The sequence below is a fragment of the Peromyscus maniculatus genome, chromosome 14 (genome assembly GCF_049852395.1).
Source record: "Peromyscus maniculatus bairdii isolate BWxNUB_F1_BW_parent chromosome 14, HU_Pman_BW_mat_3.1, whole genome shotgun sequence".
Lineage (NCBI taxonomy): Eukaryota > Metazoa > Chordata > Mammalia > Rodentia > Cricetidae > Peromyscus > Peromyscus maniculatus.
The window spans coordinates 82,718,458-82,742,167 of record NC_134865.1 but is presented as its reverse complement, the minus strand read 5'-3'; the positions used below and the strand labels follow the sequence as shown (position 1 = coordinate 82,742,167).

The 23,710-nt window shown below is 47.2% G+C and overlaps 1 protein-coding gene and 1 non-coding gene across 3 annotated transcripts; one reads left to right on the top strand and one right to left on the bottom strand.

Annotated features, from left to right (window-relative positions):
• The first annotated feature begins 13,683 nt into the window (after positions 1-13,683).
• Positions 13,684-19,670, top strand: Hsp90aa1 (heat shock protein 90 alpha family class A member 1). 2 transcript variants are annotated; one of them, XM_076551395.1, is made up of 11 exons: positions 13,684-13,893; positions 14,468-14,629; positions 14,720-15,086; positions 15,511-15,644; positions 16,284-16,598; positions 16,706-16,871; positions 17,088-17,278; positions 17,559-17,706; positions 17,851-18,119; positions 18,294-18,627; positions 18,989-19,670. In XM_076551395.1, the coding sequence occupies exons 2-11, from the start codon at positions 14,468-14,470 to the stop codon at positions 19,096-19,098; spliced, it is 2,196 nt and encodes a 731-aa protein (XP_076407510.1). In that variant the 5' UTR covers positions 13,684-13,893; the 3' UTR covers positions 19,099-19,670. The 2 variants fall into 2 exon arrangements, with proteins under 2 accessions (XP_076407510.1, XP_076407511.1); XM_076551396.1 differs by lacking the exon at positions 13,684-13,893 and adding an exon at positions 14,168-14,379.
• A 3,162-nt stretch (positions 19,671-22,832) lies between these two features.
• On the bottom strand, positions 22,833-22,936 carry LOC121822657 (U6 spliceosomal RNA). The gene has a single exon (XR_006063826.1). It is a non-coding gene; the product is annotated as a U6 spliceosomal RNA (small nuclear RNA).
• Between the last annotated feature and the right edge of the window lie 774 nt (positions 22,937-23,710).

The window sequence follows — 23,710 nt, the reverse complement described above, 5'->3', positions numbered from 1 at the left end:
GAGGAGACCTGCTCTGTCCTGAGAGCTGCAGGTAGGCTGGAAGGGACCAGAAGCAGAAATGTAGAAAATCCCTACCTCAAATAAACAGAACAAAACGATCTTGATGGCTCCCAGCTGAGTACTGAAGTCAAAGCTAAGATTTTGATCATACATAGATTTTTTTTTTTCCAAAATGGATTTAGGGTTGAAGGTATTCCACAGTGGTAGAGCACTTGTCTAGTAATCATGAGACCCTGGGTTCTGTCCCTGGCACCAACAAACAAGCAAGCAAAAACAAAACAAAAACCAACTCCCAGGAGCAAGTGCATATTTGTATGGGCAGATGCTTTTAGAAGTCATCAAGCAGCTTGGTAGTACGCATACCTTTAATCCCAGCAGAGACAGGTGGATTTCTGTGAGTTTGAGGCCAGCCTGGTCTATAGAAAGAGTTCCAGGACAGTCAGGGATACACAGGGGGGAAAAAAAGCTAGCAAGCATCAGCTTGGAGGGCTGTTTCTGAACCCTGGAGAAGCCAGGTTCTACCAATGCCAATGCAGCAGTGTAGAGGCAAAGAGATTGCCAGATACATACATACATTCACAGAATGCCCCCACCTGCTGCTTGGACCACTGCAGCAGCTTTCTATCTCTTTGTGCATAGGCTTGTGTCTCTTAAATACAAAATCCACCTGCCAGCAACATCTACCTAAAATAGCAAGACTTGGTGGCATATCCCTGTAGTTGCAGTTCTCAGGAGATGGAGTTAGGAGGATTAGAAGTTCAAGGTCATCCTCAGCTACAGTGAATCTGAGACCAGCCTAGGTTTCCTGAGACTATGTCTCAAAAAAAAAAAAAGAAAAAGAAAAAGAAAAAAGAAAAAAAGAAAAAAGAAAAGAAAAGAAAAAGTCTCCCTAAAACCTAAGAGGTATCTCAGAATTATTGAATGGCTTCCCATTATCTCCTACCAGATGGAGGTCACACTCTCACACTCACACACTGGCATACTACCTTCCCCCTGGGCTCCATATGTGGCAGCCATGGAACCCATCACATGACTTCACACCTTTGCCTGTGCAGTTCCCTCCATCCGGTGTGCCCCTCTGATGCCACCAAGTATAGCTTGGCTCAAGTGTCATTTGCGCTCAGGAAACCTTCCCTGGCCCTCACTGTGCCCCCATAACACCTTCAGCCATTTTTAGCATTGCACTTAGGTCAGGGCATAGAATTACCTATTCTTGGGGCTCCTTCCCCACAGTGAGCTACTGAACTGGGACAGGAACTGGCCCTCTGTCTCCCCACACCTAACAAAGTCCCTGACATGCAGAAAACGAGGTCAGGCTGGGCTCAGTGGTTTATAGCTGGATTCCCCAGCATTCAGAAGGCCAACAGTCCCAGGCCAGCCTGGGCTACATAGTGAGACAAACAAAAACAATGAAGGGTCGAACACAGTGGTAACCCCTCTAATCCCAGCACTTGGAAGACTGAGAGAAGGAGGATCCAGTGTTTAGAACTAATGTAAGCTATATAGCAAGTCTCTGCTTGAGAAAAGTTAAATTAAAAACTCAGTATTTAATTTCTTTCTTTTTTTAACATTCTGTGTTGCCAAGGAGTTCAAGTTCAAGCCACCTTGAACTCCTGATCCACCTGCCTCTGCCTCCCAAGCACAGGAATATGCTATCGTGCTCAGCTTTCTTTCATTTATCTTTGCAGCTCTGCTATCTTCCAAAACTTACCTGAAGTGGACTGGTAAGATGGCTCGACCTGAATTTCATCTCTCAGAACCCACATGGCAGAGAGACTGACTGCTTTCAGGTTGCCCTCTGACCTCCACACTCATGCTATCACACACACACACACCTAACACCAAATAAATGTAGAAAGAAATTGAGGCAATTTAAAAATTCATTAAAACGTTCCTTCTCTCCCCCTCCCCCAAAAGTATTCAATTCCTATTTATGTCCTGTTGCCTGGGGCAGGGTCACATGGCCCTCTCTAGCAGCTGGAAGGGCTGAAAAGCATGTTTGATGTTCCGCTTTCCAGCCCTGATAGTGCAACTGTCAAGGGAGAGGCTGTTGGAAAGACTGATTAGACAACCAGAGTGTCTGCCGCTGAGCATAAATAGCACTCAGCACTCGTTAACTAGGTTCTTTTCTTATATGACCCAGGAGTCCTGCCTCGATAGCAAATAAGGCTCCCTCTCCTCAGTGTGTAAGACACAGAGCTCTATTTAAGAAAGAAAATTAATTACTCTTTTGCGATTACCCCTGCCCAACTAATTCCCAGGAATGATGAAGGATGTTTACATTCAGAACTCCTATGGTTACCAGCAGCAGGAGCCCGGCTCTCATTAACCTAAATGAAAAAGAGATTATCAGCCTACAGCCAAACTACAGATAATGCTGGGAAGAGGCTGCGCTTCCATGACATCAGATCTTCACCAGCTTATCACTGTCCATCTCTTATCTCTGATTCTCTCTTCCTGGTGGGTTCATCCCCCATGACATCAGACTTAGAGCCTCCACAGCTCCAGGTTTACATCCTCATAACCCTGAATCCAAGGGGGAAAGCAAGGGCCTGAAGAGATAGCTCAGCTTTTAAGAGCACTGGCTGCTTTTTCAGAGGACCTGAGTTCAATTCCCAGCATCCACTCCAGTCCCAGGAGAACTGGCCCTCTTCTGCCCTCTTCAGGCACTGAATGCACATGATACACAAATATACATTTAGGCAAACACCAATACACATAGAATAAAAACAAGCTCCTTTAAAATTCTGAGAGAGAGAGAGAGAGAGAGAGAGAGAGAGAGAGAGAGAGAGAGAGAGAGAGAGAAAGCAAAACTTGAAGTGCTGGGGCAGGTACTTACTAAATGGGGTCGTTGATTGTGGATAGAAGACTACTCAGATGCTGTGGGATATCTTTCTGGATGCTGTGATTGTGTTGCTCCCACTGGCTTAAAAAATAAAGCTGCATTGGCCTATGGCAGGGCAGGATGGAGCCAGGTGGGAAAATCCAAGAGAGACAGTGACAGGAGAGTGGGGGAGACGCCGCCAGCCCGATGCTCAAGGAGCAACAAGATGCCAGCGGCCATGTGGCAACATACAGATTAATAGAAATGGAGTGAGTTAAGTTCTAAGAGCTAGCTAAGAAGCCTGACCCATAGGCCATACAGTTTGCAAATAATATAAGCCTCTGTGCGCTTACTTGGGACCAAGTGGCTGTGGGTTGCAGGTGAGAGAGATTTATCCAGACTGCAGGGCCAAGCAGGACCTGAGAAACTTCCAGCTACACTGAGACATGGGTTTAAGCCAATAGAAAGTCTTTATTAGCCAGCTGGTGCCTACACTGGATGTTCAGGATTCCAGTGTAGCACTGAGCCTTTCTTGGGATGAGCGTTTAAGCACAAAAACCGTGTCCTGGGTTGACATTCTTCAGTTAACAAGAACAGTTAGCCAGAAGCAGAACTACAGAAGCCAAAAAGCAAGGTTAGTCCATTGAGAGACTTTCCCAGAACTATAGACTTTGATGGATTGGGTCTTTGTTTTTGGCAGGCGGTACTGTCTATGTTCTGAGTTTTATCTGAATGGTACTTCCATCATGGAGTCAGTTGTGCTATGGTCTGGGGGCCTGTTACAGGGTGAGATTCTGAGGTCATTTACCCCACCAGAGTTAGCACAGTAGGGTTTGGTAAGACGCATGCCCAGAGAAACAAAAGTACTGACACCATGGAAAGACCGGAAATAAGAACAGGTGATAGAAACAACAGCCGTCTACCAACCTGGTGGGTGACTCTGTTCTCTCTTCCACTGCCTGACTACTGGCACTGAACCCTGACATGTGAGGAGGACCCCTAAAACAGAAGCAAGGCCAACACATGGCCTACAACACTAGAACTTCTCAGGCTGAGTGGGGCCTGCCCTCAGTTCCACGATCAAGAACCCCTTAGGATGCGAAGATGTCCTTCCCCTCACACCTCATTCCACAGCTGCTCACTCACACCTCACAGTCTCTTGAGTCCCAACAAAGAGCTCTTAGCCTTTGCACATGCCATCCTTTCCCCCAGTGTGTGACCCACAGCCACTTACTCTACCAGCAGCCAGCCTCTGCCCATGAATTCCTCATTGGACCTGCCATAGCTTCCTCCCACAGGCTGCATTGCCTGACCTAGGTAGCTTTGTTCCTTCTGAGAAAACCCCATCCTGTTCCAGTGGCTTAGTTCAGAGACCACATTCACTCCTTGTCATGAAATGTAATCCCTGAAATAATTGCGGGAAGTGGATAGTATTACTTGTCGGATAGATATAGAGAAACTTGGGAAGCAGGGCTATGGCAGTTTGAATGCCAACCCAGGCTTTTGGGCTACAGATGTCTGATGCTTACATCACTAATGTGTTCAGCTTGCTGATATCTACACATGCGTTCACGACTATTTGATGCAGAATTGTCCAGGTAGGCAGGCAAGAAGGGAGGCCATTATTGACTAAATGCTTGTGGTTCTCAAAGAAGGAAGAGACCTGTTTTTCACACAACTTGCCTCCCCCAAATTATAACTCAGGTCTAAAATCCCTACTACTCAGGCGTCTGAGGTAGGAAGATTAAAATTTCATGACCTGCCCTGGTTATGGAAAGTTCCAGACAAGCCCAGGCATCTTAGTGAAAGCCTGTCTCAAACAGTAAAGAGAACAGGGGCTGGGAATGTAGGTCAGTGGTGGAGCACTGGACCAGTTTTCTCAAATCCGTCAATCCCCGCACCTCATAAACAACAGATGGAAAGTGAAACAGGACTAAGGAATGTAGCTCAGTAGTAGATCACTTCTAGGTACGTAGGAAGTCAGAAAGTTACACACTGCCCGGAACTCACTTTATAGCTCTGGCAGGCCCTGAACTTGTCATTCTCCTGTCTCGGCTTTCTACATAGCTGGGATTATAGGCCTCCACTACCTCATGCAGCCAGACTTGCTTCTTTCAAAACCTTGCATCTGTATCTGTATCTGTAGTCTCGGCACTTGGGAGGCTGAGACAGGAAGGTTATCGAGAATTCCAGGCTGTCTTGCACGTGCATACGTGCATTCCTGTGTACAGAGAGAGGGAGAGGGAAAGGGAGAGAGAGAGAGAGAGCTATCCTTGCACAGTGAAATACCAGAAGCTTTGCTTTGAACTCTGAGTGAAGACCCCAATGATAGTCATCTCCACTAGAGCTCAATTAACGTCTCTAATTCTCACTTTGAAGGTTTCAATTGGAAGTCCTCAAACAGCTGGCCAGCAGGTGGTGCTAAACATCCATGTCTCCCTTAGGGCTGACCGGGTCGGCTTACAAATTCTTTCTATATGCTCACACAGCTGCCTGCCCTGGGCTGGGTCTGGCTATGGTGCATAGGATAAAGAGATGACAGCCATGAGTTCAATTCAGCCTGGTGAGCTTAGCGCGGTGGAGCAGGCACCTAGAGTGAGCTGAGCTCAGTAAAGAGTCCCAGGAAGAGGCTGCAGGCACATTGGGGAACCACTCAAGGTGGAGAGGTCAGGTCAGTAGCCCCTTGAGCTGCTATCATAATCTGAATAAAGGAAGGGGTGGTAAAGATGTTGAGTAACCCTGATGGGTCCTTGTGCATTTTACAATGTCAGAACACGTTCCAAGAATGGAGTCATGTGAGGGGAATTCTGAATGCTTGAGAGAAAGCTCCAAGAAAATAAGAACCTTGCAACCTCAGTTTCTTCAAAAACATGGAATTGTTCTTGGACTGTGTTTTCATGCTCCTCCCAGGTGTATCGGATAGGGGTGAGTTCGCTTCAGATTATTTATTACAACTGTCTATTTTTTTTAATTAATTCTTTTTTATTTTTTGTTATGTATACAGTATTCTGCCTAACTGCATGCTTGCAGGCCAGAAGAGAGCACCAGATCTCATTACGGATGGTTGTGAGCCACCATGTGGTTGCTGGGAATTGAACTCAGGACCTCTGGAAGAACAGCCAATTCTCTTAACTGCTGAGCCATCTCTCCAGCCCACAACTGTTTATTGTTATTTGTTTAGATGCCCCATGGGGGAAATGTGTTTTTACCAGGTGTGGCTTCTTGTGATTGAAATCTTACTCATGTGATTCTTCTTAACCCTCCGAGTATAAATTGCCTGGGGCTCTGAATAAAGTTGGCTATTGCATGAGACCTTAGCCTGCTTCACTTTTAGGTCCCCCGCTCCCAGGACCCACCACCTCAAGAGTGGTAAACATTACAAGGCCTGACCTGCTTTAGAGGCTGTTCTGGGGTGAGCGAACAGAACTCCGAGAGAAGACGAGCAAGACCGAGCAAACGGAAAACTGCAGCAGCCACCACCTTTGAGAGTGTGTTCCTCCTCCCCGAACGTCTATCTTTGCTCTATGTGTACCTGTGTGCCGGTGTGCTGGGGCTGGAACCTAGCGCCTTGCACACATTAAATATGTCTTCTACCACTGAGCAAATCCAGCCTCTGTATTCTTTGTAAGCTTGCCAGATGGTCAGGCCAGGACTGACAACGCCGTCCCACCTGAGCACTCACCTGTGGTGTGGACAGTGCTGTCATGGCCTGGTGACAGGTCTGCCACTCTTGGGTCTGGCATGGAGATGGATATAGATAGGAGGGGGTCTCCCCAGTCAGTGAATTTGTGAACTGGGTCTCAGACGGGACAGAAGAGATGAGCTGGTTAGTGGGGTCCTGGGCTGACAGCCTAGATAGAAAGTGAGGGCATGGTGTCCTGTGAGCCCTGAGGGTTTCTGCTCCTGAGAATGGTAGCTGGGAAAGGTACAAATCAGTCCTGCAAATGCCAGCTAGAGAGGGCCTGGTGTGGGTCCCTGGAGGCTTGGATTGTATCAGAGCAGCCCCTGAGTATGGGAGAAAGGGCAGTTCAAAGGAAAACTACCCCAGGCCAGGCTCACTCGGCAGCTGTCAGATGTGGAGGCAGACGGAAGAGTCAGGTGACTCAGCAGGTTTGAAGAAAATGACGTGCTCCAGGGAAAGAGGTTCCAGGTCACCCCCAAGACCTCTGCTCTGACAGGACTGAAGAACCTGACCAAGCTCATCCACTGGTTGTTCGCCTCTTTCTGGCTTCTCCCCCCTCTCTCAAAGCTTCTTTAAGGGGTGCTACTCCTGTTTGGACCTTTTACTAATGTGGAGCTCAGGCACACTTGTCCCATCCCTGACTCTAGATTGTTATGCCCAGATCAAGGGGACCCCCAGAAGACCACCATGGAGACATGTAAAAAGCAAAGAACTGCCGGGTGGTGATGGCACAAGCTTTTTAATCCCAGCACTTGGGAGGCAGAGGCAGGCAGATCTTTGTGAGTTCGAGGCCAGCCTGGGCTACAGAGTGAGTTCCAGGACAGGCGCCAAAGCTACACAGAGAAACCCTGTCTTTAAAAAAAAAAAAAGGCAAAGAGCCTTTATTATCTTCAAACTCTGGGCTTGGGCTCCCTGTCCCTCCCACACAAGGGTGAGAACAGAGAGCCCTGAGCTCAGATGAGGTGGGGTTTTTATCATAGCAGAGGTTAGGGTGCAGCGATTTCCAGGGTTCAGGACCCTGACTGGCTGACATTTGTCGAGGTGGTAGAGGGAATGTTTGGAATGTCAGGTATTTCCCCTTAGATGCAGGCCCCACTGGGTGGGGACTGGTGGAAGCTGGGTCTGGGCCTCTAAGCCTGTCATGGCAGCTGTGTGGTCAAGCTGTTTTGCCTCCCCCCCCAGATGAGCACTAGCAGATACAGACTGGACTTCCACGAGGGGGTGTCTTGGGGGTGAAGGAGACATGTTGGGAGGAAAGATCCTACCCCTTCTCTCTACACCCACACTGTAGCAGGGCAGTGTTGGACCCACTTACACCCCAGTCTCTCTCCCCTTATTTTCCAGGGTCTTCAGTTCCACTGAACTGTCATTGTGCCTGCCCATGTCCATCTATTTCCCAGTAATTGTCAGCCACACTGGGATGTGGTCCAGTGTCTTACTGCCATCTGTGGCTGCCTGAGGGGTTCTTCCAGATAACTACACTTGGGTGAAACTAGGATTCTTCACTGATGGAAAGAATTTTGAGACAAGCTAATATCAGAGACAGCTAGAATTTAAGAGGAAATTTTAACATATATTTAAGCATGGGCATTAATAGACACTCAGGAAAAGCTCAAGGCTCAGGCAAGTGTGGGTGTAAACGTCTCAGGAGAATTATGCTCAAGTGTCTTTTTAATAGCTATACACTTGGTTTCAGTGGCTTCTAGAGTTACATTTCAGAGGGGTGCTGAAGAAATTAAACGAGATAGTAGGGTGGGTCCTGGGGTGCATTGGGTAAGATGACAACTGATAAGCTAAAAATCATATGCCACTAAGGTGGCAAGCACAGTTAAGAAAGAAGTTTTTACCATAAGCCAAAGTTTTTAGTCTAGTCTGTGAGATTCCCAGAACATTTTAGCTTCATATCTAGAAAGGGTGTGAAGCAGCTGGTTGGTGGTGCACACCTTTAGTCCCAGCACTCATGAGGCAGAGACAGGCAGATCTCTGAGTTCAAGGCCAGCCTGGTCTACAGAGTGGATTCCAGGACAGGTAGGGCTACACAGAGAAACCTTGTTTTGAAAATCCCCCCAAAAAGGGGGCAGAGAGAGAGAGAAAGGAAGGGTGTGAGGTCATATAGATGCTTAGGTCTTTGTTTATTTTAATATGCATTGGTGTTTCCCTGCATGTATGTCTGTGTGAGGGTGTCAGAAGCTCTGGAACTGGAGCTGCAGACAGTTGTGAGCTGCCATGTGGGTGCTGGGAATTGAACCCTGGTCCTCTGGAAGAGCAGGGTTCTTAACTGCTGAGCCATCTCTTCAGCCGTCATTTTAACATTCTTATCTGATATATCTCTATCTACAAGGAATATTGTCTCTGCAGGCAAACTTCCCAGCAAATGCTGTTAATCGTTTTGAAGTTCTTAACTCCGCTGGCGAGAGACTTCCATTAGATCCCAGAGTGAAGGGATCTACACTTTCCCTTCTCATGCCCCTTTCATTTTCTCTGTGTTCCTATGCTGCCTCAAGATGACCACAGCCCTATCCACTCAGGACCCCACTTGTTTCCTTTTTAGATTTTGTTTAATTGTTAATATAAGGTCTCACTGTGCAGCTCTGGCTCCCCTAGAACTTGCTCTGTAGCCCAGGCTGGCCTCAAACTCAAGAGCTCCACCTGCCTCTGCCTTCTGAGTGCTGGGATTCGAGGTGTGTGCCACCAGGCACAGAATTTGTGTTTTTAATTATGTTTATGTATCTGTGTGATGGGATGTGCACATGCATGAAGTGCCTGTGCAGACCAGAAGAGGGTGTCAGATCCCCTGGAGCTCAAGTTCTAGGCCGTTGTGAGCAGCCTGATATGGGTTCGAGGAACTGGTCAGCCCTTTGCAAGCAGGGCAATACAGCGTCCTTAACCACTGAGCCATCTCTGCAGTCTCCTCCCTCCTTGTCCCCATCAACCCATTCTTCATGGGCTCGCTCAGTTTTGTTCTAACAGTTCTTGGTGGTAGGTGTCCTGTCACGGTCACTGGTCCCACCCCTCCGTCACACCACAGTCAGAATTGATGCAAACAAGACCGGGTGGGACTCTCAGGAAGCTCCTGGTACCTCCTATTATCTTTGGGCCACAGTCGAGTGCTTTGGCCTACTAGACCACATGATTTGGCCCCTCCTTATCTCTTCCTGCCACTCAAGTGGCCAAACCTTTGCCACATACAGGGCTCTATCCCTCTGGTTCCTGATTAAGGAGCTTTTTCTGTCCTGGCAGTAAAAGGAAGGACATCAGCAAGGATTTGGGGAGCGAAGGGAGATGATAGGGTTAGGTGTACAGAGAAACAGAGGGGCTCTGCTTCTGTTTCAGATTTTCTCAGTGTGTGTTTGCCTACATGTATGCATGTGCACCACAGGCATGAGTGGTGCCCTCAGAGATCAGATGGGGGTATGGGATCTCCTGGAACTGGAGTTACAGATGGTCGTGACTCACCTTGTGAGTGCTGGGAATAAAACCTGGGTCCTCTGCAAGAGCAACCAATGCTCTGGACCACTGAGCCATCTCTCCAGCTCCCAGAGGATTCCCTCCTCTAGTTTGGAACTGGACCCAGGATCCCTGCAAACGTTCTGACCCTGGGCTACATCCCCAGCCAGAGTTAGTTTTGGAACAAGGCCTCACTGTGCAGACCAAACCTGCCTCAGACTTGAGCTCCTCCTATCCCTGCTTCAGAAATGCTAGGGTTATAAGTGAATTCTGCCACTTCCTGTGTGAGCTTCATGATTGTTGTTGTTTGGAGGGTTTTTTTTGGGGGGGAGTGGTAAGTAGGAAGCAGAAGAAGGTTGAGGGACAGGGCTTTCTATGTATTTCGGACTGGCCTCAAACTTGAGACCCTTCTGCTTCCAGCTCAGGAATCAGAGCTGTGGGTCCCTTCCCATTTTTCCTATGTGTGAGGGTGCATGTGAACATGTATGCATGTGAGTGGGTACATCTGTGTGGGTACACATGTATTTCTTTTCAAGTTTGTGGGTGAGTGTGCACATGTATACAAGTTTATGTAGAGTACAAAGGTTGATATTGGAAATCATTTTCAATCACTCTCCCACCTGATTTATCCAGTCAGGGTCTCTCAGTCAAACTCAGAGCTTATTGATGTAAATAATCTTGCTAGCCCCAGTTTATTCAGAGATCCCATCTGTGGTGGTTTGAATAAGAATGCTTAGTTACCGGGAAGTGGCACTAATTGAAAGGATTAAAAGGATTAAAAGGCCTTGCTGGAGGAAGTATGTCACTGGGGTGGATTTTGAAGTTTCAAAAGCCCATGCCAAGGCCAGAGTCTCTCTCTTTCTACCTATGGGTCAGGATGTAATTCTCGGCTACTGCTGAATCTGCCTGCATGTAACCATGATAACGGACTAACCTCTGAAACTGTAAGCAAGGCCCCAATGGGAGGCTTTATCTTATAATAGTTGCCTTGGTCATGGTGTCTCTTCACAGTAATAGAACAGTGACTAAGACCCCATCTTTGCCTTCCCAAACTGACTTAAGGCTGGCCTCCATGCTCACTGGCATTTCCAGGGGTTGCTGGAGATCTGAGTTCATCGCCACACAACAAGCACTTGAACCACCAAGCCGTCTCCCGGCCCAGGGCTATGCTCTTTGTTTTTGTTCTGTTTGAAACGTATCTCTCCACACATCCCTGGCTGGCAAAGAACTCACTGTGCAGACCAGGTTAATAGGAGGGTAGCAAGTTCACAGCCGCCGGAGCTATTGTTCCTTTAAAGCCGGTATCGGCAGCTGACACCCTACCTCAAAGTGAAAACGAAAAGAGAGCCGGGTGTAGCTTGCCTCGAATAGCTTGTAGAAGGCCTTGGGTTCAGTTCCCAGTGTGGAAACCAAAAGGCCAAAAATAAAAAGCAAAATTCTCCTTTTTAGCATAGAGGACCCTAACAGCTTGAAGCTTGATTTGTGATTTGCTTGCTACAAACAATTAAAACCACCAACTAGTGGTCCTGGCACCCAGCACAAATGGCCTGTCTTAGGGAAAACAGTGTAAGAGTACTACCTCAGCTGGGTACAGTGGTGCACACACCTCAGGAGACACAGTAGGCAGATCTCTATGTATTCAGGGCCAGCCTGGTCCACACAGCAAGTGAGGAACCTGCCCGACTCCATTTTAAAGGCAGGAGCCATTATGTTGTATTTTTTTCAGAGTTTTTATATTTATTTATTTTTGGTTTTTTGAGACAGGACTTCTTTGTGTATCTTTGGCTGTCGTGGAACTCAGTAGACCAGGCTGGCCCTGAACTCACAGAGATCCTCCTGCCTCTGGAGTGCTGGGACTAAAGGCATGGGCCACCACACCCAGGTAAAAGTTTTTATTTATTGTGAGAGTTGAGTTACTGTTTCCTGGAGCCTGACCTACCTTCCCCAATCCATGACCCTGATTTGTTTTTGAGAATACCCTCACCCTCCCTGGCCCTCTCTCACCCCTCCCTAATCACATGGTGGGTGACCATATGATTTTTTTTTTTTAAGTTTTCTTGTCTTTCCTTATTGCCCCGTTGTCTCCCTTCTGTAAAACTATTGGTGGTTTTACTCCTTAAAAGGGGCCCAAGAGATAGATTTGGGGCTGCTCTCTTTACCCCAGCTTCGGAGGCAGTCGCTGGCCAGCTCTTGGGTGCACCGCAATTAAAATCAAGCTTGCTTCAAATTTGGCTCAAATTGTGGTAGTTGGTCTTACTCTCGATGTTGGGATTAACACAAATCACCCGGAGCTGCAAAGTGAGATCCTGTATCAAAAAGTAAAAAATCTATTACCTCAACATAGTAAGCTGTTTGTATTCAAGTATCATACCGACTAAAGTGGTCCAGAGAGCAAGGCCAGATGTCTTCCAACTGCATAAAAGGACCTCATTCCTTCTGGGGGTGTGTGGCAGAGGGGGGGAATTCTCTTCTTTCTTCTGAGAATTTGCCTGATGTGTTTTTGTCCACAGTGGCTACATTTTTCCCCCCTAATCTTAATGATTGTGTTTTGCAGAAAATGATACAGAAATAGAAGGAAATGGGGGCGGGGGTCACCCAAAGGAAAGGTATATGGAAAGCCTATACTAAAGAAAAAGAAACAAACAAGGAAGACATTACAGTTTTTTCCCAGACTGTGTGTGTGTGTGTGTGTGTGTGTGTGTGTGTGTGTACTAGCCCTGTAGACCAAACTGACCTCAAACTCAGATATCTGCCCGCCTCTGCCTAATGGTGATTAAGTATGCGCCACTAACCAGCGGAAATTACCTTTTGGGTCACCTTAATCACCCAAAGTAAGTTCATATGGATACTAAGGATGCTTCAAAAATCAGGGCAGGTTGTTGTTGTTTTAAATGAGTTGGGGTGTTTTGACTGCGTATGTGTCCCTGGTGCCCCAGAGACCATTAGAGGACACTGTGTCTCTAGAATTGGGGTTACGGGTGGCTGTGAGCTGCCTTACATGCATACTCGATTCCACTAAGTGCTCTGAACCGCTGGGTCGTCTCTCCAGCCCTTTAGACTTGCGCTCAGGGTTGATTCTTTTTCCGCCACGTGGCTTCCAGGTATCAAACTTAAGCGCCTTTGCTGGATGAGTCATCTCTCCGGCCCCCAAATTACACCAGGTTAACAGGGCAGCACCGATTTGTTAGCTAACTCTCTAACAGAACGACTCTGAAGCTTGAGGGTGCGGGTTTTGGTAAAGAGAGGACCACCCACCCCGCCCTAGGCCCTAGGGACGGATTTAGAGACTCCACCATGCACTGCCCACAGTAAGGCTTCAGTACAGGCCCCAGCAGGGACGGCCACGCACGGGGCCTCCTCCAGCAAGCAGAACCTCGGTTCAGGGATGCACCCTCCCATCAGGGGGGAAGCTGGGCCGCCCTTTGCCGCTCCGGCACCTAACCGCAGCCCTCAGCACCCAGTGTGCGCGGCACAGCCCGTGTGCGCCCGGGAGAGCCCGGAGGTTCGCACGGCGCGCGCGTCCACAACAGAACGTCCCCTAGGCGACGAGCCCAGGACCAGAGCGCTCCCCGGGGCGCCGCTCAGGCGCATGCGCCGGGTGGCGCGCCGCCCCCGCGGGGCGCGCGACTCGCCGAGAACGCCGGACCACGCATGTGCAGAGCTCCCCCCTCCCCCGGCTGTAGAGGAGGGGCTTGCGTTCGTCCCGCGCGCTCCCGGTGGGGGTGGGGGAGGCGGGGCGCTGTCAGGGCGCAGGCGCGGGCGCGCGGCCGCGGCGACGGTTGGGGGGGGGTTCTTCCGGAAGGTTCGGGAGGCTTCTGGAAAGAGCTCCGCGCGCTGGGCGGGCCCGCCGCTATATAAGGCAGGCGCGGGGGGCGGCGCGCCAGTTGCTTCAGTGTGGTGGTGCAGCCGGTCACGTCCCGTGCGTGGTCACTCCGCAAAGGTGAGGGCCCGGTCTGCGGGGCCTGGTGGGGGGATGCGGGGTGCGGGGTGCGAGCCTGTGCGGGGCCGGCGGGGCCGGGGCCGCCTCCGGAGCCCCCCGGCCCGTGGAGGTGGGCCGCCATGACCAGACCCTAGGCCCCGGGCGGCCGCCGCGCCTCAGCCCCAGGCCCTGGCTGAGGATGCGGCCCCGGCCGCCGCCGCCGCCGAGAGGAAGAGCCGGGCGCGAGGCGAGCGTTCGGCTCCCGCCTCCCGCGCCGGCCACCGCGGCTCCCGGCGGGGCTCCGGAGGGCGCCATAGCGCAGGGCGGTGGGGGAGGGTGGCGGTTGGGGACGGCGTGCGTGGAGCCGCTCGGGTCCGAACGTCTTCCCGGAGTTGCGCACATGCGCCTCGTAATTACCGCATTCTGAAATGAGGTCATCCCTTTGTCATCCAGCCGCCCCCCTTCTCGCCTTTTCCTGTTGGGTCCCTTCCTTAAGACGCAATCGAGGTCTGCAGATCAATTTATAGGGCGGGTATTAACGAGGACGGCTGCAGACGGACCGTGAGGCTTGAAAGTCGCCCTGTGCTCTTTCTAGATGCCTGAGGAAACCCAGACCCAAGACCAACCCATGGAGGAGGAGGAGGTCGAGACTTTCGCCTTTCAGGCAGAAATCGCCCAGTTGATGTCCTTGATCATCAATACTTTCTATTCAAACAAAGAGATCTTTCTGAGGGAGCTGATTTCAAATTCATCAGATGTAAGTTTATCCTTGGAGAATTAGGTTTCGGTTAAAAAAAAAAAAATTCACCTTGGCTATATGCTTGACGTTCTCGTGTTTTCTTAATAGGCTCTGGACAAGATCAGATACGAGAGTCTGACCGACCCTAGTAAACTAGACTCTGGGAAGGAGCTGCACATTAATCTTATTCCCAACAAACAAGATCGAACCCTTACTATTGTGGATACAGGAATTGGAATGACCAAGGCTGACCTGATCAATAACCTTGGTACTATTGCCAAGTCTGGTACCAAAGCCTTTATGGAGGCTTTGCAGGCTGGTGCAGATATCTCTATGATTGGCCAGTTTGGTGTTGGTTTTTACTCTGCATATTTGGTTGCTGAGAAAGTGACTGTGATCACCAAACATAATGATGATGAGCAGTATGCCTGGGAATCCTCAGCAGGGGGCTCATTCACAGTGAGGACTGACACAGGTAGGCAAAAGCCAGAGTTTTTGCAGAGATTGGGGTGGGGTGGGGGTGGCCTGTGCCTGACTAGGTTTAGTCAAGTGGTTGAGAATGTTAGGTGGGAGAATTGTAAAGAGTTCAGAGGTAGTCTGTGATACCTAGTTTAGTCCTCCGACAAAATTGTTAGAGGGTGAGTTTGAGGAGCTGGGTTGCTAGAGGAAATACAAAAATGGTATGTACAGGTAATGTTTGCTCAGTAGTAGTGCAAACGGTGGGGGCATTTGCATGTGTAATGAAGGTGAGCTGTCTGGGGTTTGTTCGGGAGCAGGGTGAAGACACACTAATAATGATTTCACTCCCCCTCACGCCTCCAGCAAGCACTGAGGTTACAGACTATTTAATACTGTCTCAGCCATTTAAATTGAGGCCATTACCTTTTTCCATTCCCCAGGTGAACCAATGGGCCGTGGAACAAAGGTTATCTTACACCTGAAAGAAGATCAAACCGAGTATTTGGAGGAACGGAGAATAAAGGAGATTGTAAAGAAACATTCTCAGTTTATTGGCTATCCCATCACTCTCTTCGTAAGTTTTTTCCTTTCAACTTCAGAGTAAATTGAAATAACTAAAGTGCTAGGTTTTGGGTTTTTTTTTTCCTCCCTCTATGTAACAGCTGTGGCCACTCACTCTGTAGACCGGGCTGACATCAAACTCAGATCCACCTCCCTCTGCCTCAAGTGCTGGGATTAAAGGTGTGTGCCAACATGGCTGGCCAAAATCCTAGTTTTTTGTTTTTTAATATTGGTTATGTATACAGTGTTCTGCCTGCTTGTATGCCTGCACTCCAGAAGAAGGCATCAGATCTCATTACGGATGGTTGTGAGCCACCATGTGGGTGCTGGGAATTGAACTCAGGACCCCCTGGAAGAACAGCCAGTGCTCTTAACCTCTGAGCTATCTCGCCAGCCTAAAAATCCTAGTTCTTAAAAGTAATGGTAAATCTAGTGTTTACTAGAAGTAGGGTGAAGCCTGTTTGGAACCAGTTTGTTAGGTCTGTGTATTCTGAAAAGGGCTGTTGATGAAAGTATGGACAAGACTGATGGGAAAGAAGCCTTTGATTATGTAATGCCTGCTGGGTTTATTTTGATTTATTTATATTTCATTCCTTAGCCTGTATCCTTTAGTTGTATAATGCAGACATTGAAGTGACTTGTCTTTTTGAAGGTGGAGAAGGAACGTGATAAGGAAGTCAGTGATGATGAAGCTGAAGAAAAAGAAGATAAAGAGGAAGAGAAAGAAAAAGAAGAAAAGGAGTCAGAGGACAAGCCTGAAATAGAAGATGTTGGTTCTGATGAAGAAGAAGAAAAGAAAGATGGTGACAAGAAGAAGAAGAAGATAAGAGAAAAGTACATTGATCAAGAAGAACTCAACAAAACAAAGCCTATTTGGACCAGAAATCCTGATGACATTACTAATGAAGAATATGGAGAATTTTACAAGAGCTTAACCAACGATTGGGAAGAACATTTGGCAGTGAAGGTAAGTGACTACTGCATGCTTTAAAGCTAGTCTGCAGTTTATCAGGTTTATCTTGACACCCACTCACCTATAGAATGTGCACTTACAAGTATTTCATTTTATTGCAGCATTTTTCTGTTGAAGGACAATTGGAATTCCGGGCCCTTCTTTTTGTCCCAAGACGTGCTCCTTTTGATCTGTTTGAAAACAGAAAGAAAAAGAACAACATCAAGTTGTATGTGCGCAGAGTTTTCATCATGGATAACTGTGAGGAGTTAATCCCTGAGTATCTGAGTAAGTATGAGTAGGAAGAATAAGCAGTGTTAACAACAAACAGTCAAGAAAATGGATCCTATTACTTCTGGGGTCTGTATTGGTTTAGGGGGGCTGAGGATGTAAACTGTTGGCAGAGTCCTTGCCTAACTTGAGGCTCTCTAGGTTCAGTCCCCTGGAGATAAAAGATGATGCATTACAGTGTTTAGTTATCTTTGGTCTTCTTTTCCTACCCAGATTTCATTAGAGGAGTGGTGGATTCTGAGGATCTTCCTCTAAATATTTCCCGTGAAATGTTGCAGCAAAGCAAAATTTTGAAAGTTATCAGAAAGAATTTGGTCAAGAAATGTTTAGAACTATTTACTGAACTGGCAGAAGATAAAGAAAACTACAAAAAGTTTTATGAGCAGTTCTCAAAAAATATAAAGGTTGGTGTTGACACATTTTCCTGTTAACTGGCAGTTTTCAAACTAGCTTTGGTTTCTGGTGGTTGGTTTTTGAGACAAGTGTTTGGTTTTTGTTTTTTGAGAAAGGGTTTCTCTGTAACAGCCTTGGCTGTCCTGGAATTCACTTTGTAGACCAGGTTGGCCTGGTCTACACTCACTGAGTGTTGGAATTAAAGGCTGGCCTCAAACTTCGATACCTCTGCCTCCCAAGTGTTTCTATCTGTAAATGGGAAATGTTCATGTGCCTTATGGTTTGTTTCAGCTTGGAATTCATGAAGACTCTCAAAATCGGAAGAAACTTTCAGAGCTGTTGCGGTACTACACATCTGCTTCTGGAGATGAGATGGTTTCTCTCAAGGACTATTGCACCAGAATGAAGGAAAACCAGAAGCACATCTACTTTATCACAGGTGATGGTGTTTTCTCTACCTGTGTGATGCTGAGGACAGCATTTTTTGTAAGCAAGAGTGTCCAATCTAGTTACACTTAAGCCTGTAGCTAGGTAGAAAAGTTGAGTGCATGAAACCACTTCTAAAAGTAACTTTATTTCTCAGGTGAGACCAAGGACCAAGTTGCTAACTCGGCCTTTGTGGAACGACTCCGAAAGCATGGCTTAGAAGTAATCTATATGATTGAGCCCATTGATGAGTATTGTGTGCAACAGCTGAAGGAATTTGAGGGTAAGACCTTGGTGTCAGTTACCAAAGAAGGACTGGAACTCCCAGAAGATGAAGAGGAGAAAAAGAAACAGGAAGAGAAAAAGACAAAATTTGAAAACCTCTGCAAAATTATGAAAGATATTTTGGAGAAAAAGGTTGAAAAGGTATGTGAACGTTTCCCTGCATTTCTATCACTGACCTGCTACTTGGTCCTTTTATCTTAGAAGAAAAAATAGTTTGGATTACATAACTGCTGATTGGTACCTACACTTGCATGTATTTTTGCTAAGTTTTTATAGGCCTTAGTCATCACTTGGTGTGTTTTTGTTTTTAAACAGGTGGTTGTATCAAACCGATTGGTGACATCCCCATGCTGTATTGTCACGAGCACATACGGGTGGACAGCAAACATGGAGAGAATCATGAAAGCTCAAGCCCTCAGAGACAACTCAACAATGGGTTACATGGCAGCAAAGAAGCACCTGGAGATAAACCCTGACCACTCCATTATTGAAACCCTACGGCAAAAGGCGGAGGCTGACAAGAATGACAAGTCTGTGAAGGATCTGGTCATCTTGCTGTATGAAACTGCACTCCTGTCTTCTGGCTTCAGTCTGGAAGATCCCCAGACACATGCTAACAGGATCTACAGGATGATCAAGCTTGGTCTAGGTAAGCTGCAGACTACATGTTAGAAGGAAAAGAAACGTGTTCATTATGAGCTATTTGAGACAAAAATTGGATTATTGCTCTTGTGGAAGACCTCAGCTATGTAAGGGGTAAATGAATAGTGTCCTTTGTTTTGAGGTAGTCACATTAGCCCAGACTTAGCCTCAGATAGCTGAGGGTAGCCTTGGACTGATTCTGTTGCCTCTGCCTCATAAGTGCTGAGGTTTACAGGCATATACTTGACCTGCCCAGTATGAATGAGGTTCCTGGGGTGTTTTTTTTGGTTTTGTATTTTTTTAATGCTCAGTCTAAAGCAATTTGAGACTGGCATTAACAACTGCAACACTTATATTTTCAAATCAAGGTATTGATGAAGATGATCCTACTGTGGATGATACCAGTGCTGCTGTAACTGAAGAGATGCCACCCCTGGAAGGAGATGACGACACATCGCGCATGGAAGAAGTAGACTAAACTTCACCAGAACTTTGACGCTTACCTTCATTCCTTCTCTGATAATATATTTTCCAGGATTTTTGTTTATTTTTGTTAACGTTTAAAACATCTGTGTGGCATGTAAGCTAAGGGGAAGATAAAATTTCTTTCTACTTGTGATACTGTGATACTATAGGTTTAATTCAACAGGTTGGTAGAACGTTTGTTGTAAGACGTAATGTAACCTATTAACTTTGTGGTCTGAAGTGTTTAGCTGTTCAGAAGCTGGATTCCTTAGTAGACCAAATAATTTGTCACTTGGGAGTATTCTGAGATTTAGCTTCATGTTTAAAAGGAAAAAAATTAAGATGGCTTAAGTTTCATCTTAAAATTTTTCATCCCCTGTAGTCATTCTGCATGTTGTAGTCTTAGAAGAACACAAGCTAAAACAGAAGAATTCCCCATGTGGCTTGTTTTCCAAAGTACTGAAAACAAAACCCTACGCTTCCCTAGGTCTTGTAACCCTTCAAGTCTGAATGGAAATATAGTGCTTGGTCATATTCTACTTTAAAAGGTAAATACAGATGAGATTAAAAAAAAAAGGTGTGAAATGTGTTTCGTTTTTTTAAATAAGAGGTACTAGAATCTTTGTAGCTTAGTGGTAGAAGGTGGTTGAAAACATTTAAGCAATAAAGAACTGGTTTAGGAGTCAGGCACTTGGTGGTGCACGCCTTTAATCCCAGCACTTGGGAGGCAGAGGCGGGCGGATATCGGAGTTCCAGGCCAGCCTGGTCTACAGAATAAGTTCCAGGAAAGGCACCAGCACTACAGAGAAACCCTGTCTTGAAAAAACCAAAAAAAAAAGAAAGAAAAAGAAAAAAAGAAACTGGTTTAGGAAGAGGTAGCCAGGGTGCAATGGGGTTCTGTGTTAAAGCCAGCAAAGTTTTATAGGGAAATCCTGCTCACTTGAGTGTGACAACCTGGATGGTGCAGCTAGCCTCTGGTGTAGGCGGGATGTGCAAGATCCTAATTCATCAGTACCACACAAACAGCCGTGGACAGAGAATGGCAAAGTCAAAGTGGTGGCAGTACATCGAATAGGATGAATCCTGATCAGAATGCATTGCATGGGGGAGGGAGGGTTGGTAGTAGTGCAGGAGGCACTAAGATGTTCCACCACCATGAAGAGGCAGAGGAAGTGGTCCTCCATAGGTTCAAATAACCTGGGGCTGGCTAGCAGGTGGTAGTTAGTGGTCTAGCATGCATGAAGTCCTGGGTTCCATCCATTCACACAAAGTACAGGCAGGATTAGGACTTCAAGGCCAGCCTAAACTGCATGAGACCTTGTCTCAAGCAATGGGAAGATCTAGTTGGAAGTGGAGTTGGATGATGGCGGTGGTTACACAATGTGCATATACTCAACAGTAAAAAGGTGGAGGCAACTGGGAACAACCTGTCCACTGGCCCAATTACACTTACGGGACTGTTGCAGGGTTTCTATTGCTATGAAACACTATGACCAACTTGGGGAGAAAAGGGTTTATTTACCTTACACCTCCACAGCCCTGTTAATCATCAAAGGAAGTCAAGATGGGAAGGAATCTGGAGGCCGAGGCCATGGAAGGGCTTCTGCCTCAGCTTGCCTCAGGCTTGCTTAGCCTGCTCATAGGACCCAGAACCACCAGCCAGTAGCAGCACCACCCAGAATGGGCTGGGCCCTCCCCCTTCTACCCTTAAGAAAATGCCCTGCAGGCATGCGTAAGCCCCATCTTAGCCCCCCCCCCTTTTTTTTAAACCCCCAACTTCTACCCCTGAGACATCTCTAGCTGTCTTGAAACTCTAGACCAGGTTGGCCTGCAAGCCAAAGAACTGCTTGCCTCTGCTGGGATTGAAGACATGCAGACATGCACCACACGGCCCGGCTCTCTGGAGGCTTTTTTTTTTTTTTTTTAAGTTTTTTTTTTTTTTTTTTTTTTTTTTTTTGGTTTTTCGAGACAGGGTTTCTCTGTGTAGCTTTGCGCCTTTCCTGGGACTCACTTGGTAGTCCAGGCTGGCCTCGAACTCACAGAGATCCTCCTGGCTCTGCCTCCCGAGTGCTGGGATTAAAGGCGTGCGCCACCACCGCCCGGCTTTTTTTTTAAGTTTTTTTAATTAAAAATTTTTTTTAAAGGTTTACTTTATAATACCAAGTTATAGACTACCATTTTGTAAGAGCCAGCAGCATGAACTTAAGCAGCTAGTCATCACGTCCACAGTGAAGAGCAGAGATGAATGAATGCACTCATTTGCCCGTTTTCTTGAGCTGACCGGTTTCTGTCTATATAGTAAGCAAATACGTGTGCTTGCATAGGAATGATGATGCCCACAATAGGCTGGGTCCATATCAATAGGACAACCCTCCACAGACATGCCTCCGTACTAATCTGATTAAAAGTTACTGAAACGAGATTCCCCCCTCCCAAGAGGCCTTAGTTGAAGTTCCCTCCTCTCAGATGACAAACTTGTCAGTTGACACAAAACTAGCCAGCACAGGGATTTCCTTTGAGTTTGACACAAGGTCTTAACAGCCAAGGCTAACCTGAACTTCCCATGGCTAAAACTGTCTTTGAGCTCTTCTCCCAAGTGTGGCATTACAAGTGTACCTCATCATTCCTTGCTCTGGTGTGTGTCTAGTCTTGAGGATTAAATGTAGGATCTCATGCATTTTAGGCAAGTACTCCATCACTGAGCTGAGGCACATCCATAGCTTCTCTTGTTTGTTTTTTTTTTTTATGTTTTAATTGAGTTTATTGTTATAATCTGAACAATTATCTACAATTATTTTATTTTACAATACTATTCAGTTCTACATAATAGCCACAGATTCCCTTGTTCTCTCCCATCCTGTCCCCCGCCCCTTCCCCCTAGCCCACCCCCCATTCCCACGTCCTCCAGATCAAGGTCTCCCCCGAGGACTGGGATTGACCTGATAGACTCAGTCCAGGCAGGTCCAGTCCTCTCCTCCCAGATTGAGCCAAGCGTCCCTGCATAAGTCCCGGTTTCAAACAGCCAATTCATGCAATGAGCACAGGACCTGGTACCACTGCCTAGTTGCCTCCCAAACAGATCAAGCCAATCGACTGTCTCACCTATTCAGAGGGCCTGATCCAGTTGGGAGCCCCTCAGCCTTTGGTTCATAGTTCATGTGTTTCCATTCGTTTGGTTATTTGTCCCTGTGCTTTATCCAACCTTGGTTTCAACAATTCTCGCTCATATAAACCCTCCTCTTTCTCACTAATTAGACTCCCAGCGCTCCACCAGGGGCCTAGTCGTGGATCTCTGCATCCAGATTCCTCAGTCCTTGGATGGGGTTTATGGCACAACTATTAGGGTGTTTGGCCATCCCATCACCAGAGTAGGTCAGTCTCGGCTGTCTCTCGGCCATTGCCAGCAGTCTTTTGTGGGGGTATCTTTGTGGATTTCTGTGGGCCTCTCTAGCACTTTGTTTCTTCCTTTTCTCATGTGGTCTTCATTTACCATGGTCTCCTATTCCTTGTTCTCCCTCTCTGTTCTTGATCCAGCTGGGATCTCCCACTCTCTTTCCCTCGACCCTCGCCCTTCATTGCTCCCACTCATGTCCAGGCTGTTCATGTAGATCTCATCCATTTCTCCGTCATGGGGCGATCCTCGTGTCTTTCTTGGGGTCCTGTTTTCCAGGTAGCCTCACTGGTGATGTGAGTAGCAGTCCAGTCATCCTTGTTCCACATCTAGCATCCTCCTATGGTTTGTTTTTTTAAAATATGGAAGGTTTCATGAATTTGCTTGTCATCCTTGCGCAGGAGCCATGCTAATCTCCGTATTGTTCCAGTTTTGGTGTATGTGCTGCTGAAGCAAGCACGGTTTTGGTTTTTTGAGACTTGATTTCTCTGTGTATCCTCGTCTGTCCTGGAACTCTCTCTGTAGACCAGGCTGGCCTGGAACTCACAGAGATCCACCTGCCTCTGCCTCCCAAGTGCTGGGACTAAAGGTGTGAGCCACCACGGCTGGGACCATAGCTTATTTTTTCTTGTGAGATCTCCATGTAGCCCAGGCTGTCTTGGAACTTGGTATATAACTGGTCTCACCACTCTCAGAGATCTCCCCTCAGTGCTTAGGAGGATTACAGGGATAAGCCACCATTCCCAATTCACACTATTTTCAAAAATATTTCATCCCACAAACAGCAACCCTGATTGAGTGAGCACTAACTTGGTTGACATGGCCTCTCTGCCTCTGCATTCCAGCTTAACACCCACTCCATTGTCTGCCTCTGTTTAGATGCCTCTCTTGAGAAAATCTTTTTGTGACATATGCCCCTGAATGTTCTTGCATTCTCTCCCTCCCTCCCTCCCTCTGAGTATGTTACCCAATACCTCTCACATTGTAGGGTAGCACTCTACCACTGTGCTACACCCCCAGGCTACCCGTACCTTCCGTTGCACACTGTAATGGGATGACTGGTAGCTGCAGGTCAGCCTGCCTCTCCTGTCTGCTGCAAAGACAGGTGTGGACAGAAAGTCTTCACTGCTGGCTTGGTGCACAAGGCAGGCGCCTGGTCCATATTTGTGGGATGAATAACCAATAAATACAACTGATACTTTGCCTTTGTGCCGAGAGCAATTCATTTACATGC

What these genes read in the sequence shown, in the direction of transcription:
- Hsp90aa1 (XM_076551395.1), top strand. Translation starts at nt 14,468, where the DNA reads ATGCCTGAGGAAACCCAGACCCAAGACCAACCCATGGAGGAGGAGGAG. An exon ending in GTTAATCCCTGAGTATCTGA is followed by an intron (nt 16,872 to 17,087) that starts GTAAGTATGAGT and finishes TTTCCTACCCAG; the next exon opens with ATTTCATTAGAGGAGTGGTG. An exon ending in GATGATCAAGCTTGGTCTAG is followed by an intron (nt 18,628 to 18,988) that starts GTAAGCTGCAGA and finishes TTTCAAATCAAG; the next exon opens with GTATTGATGAAGATGATCCT.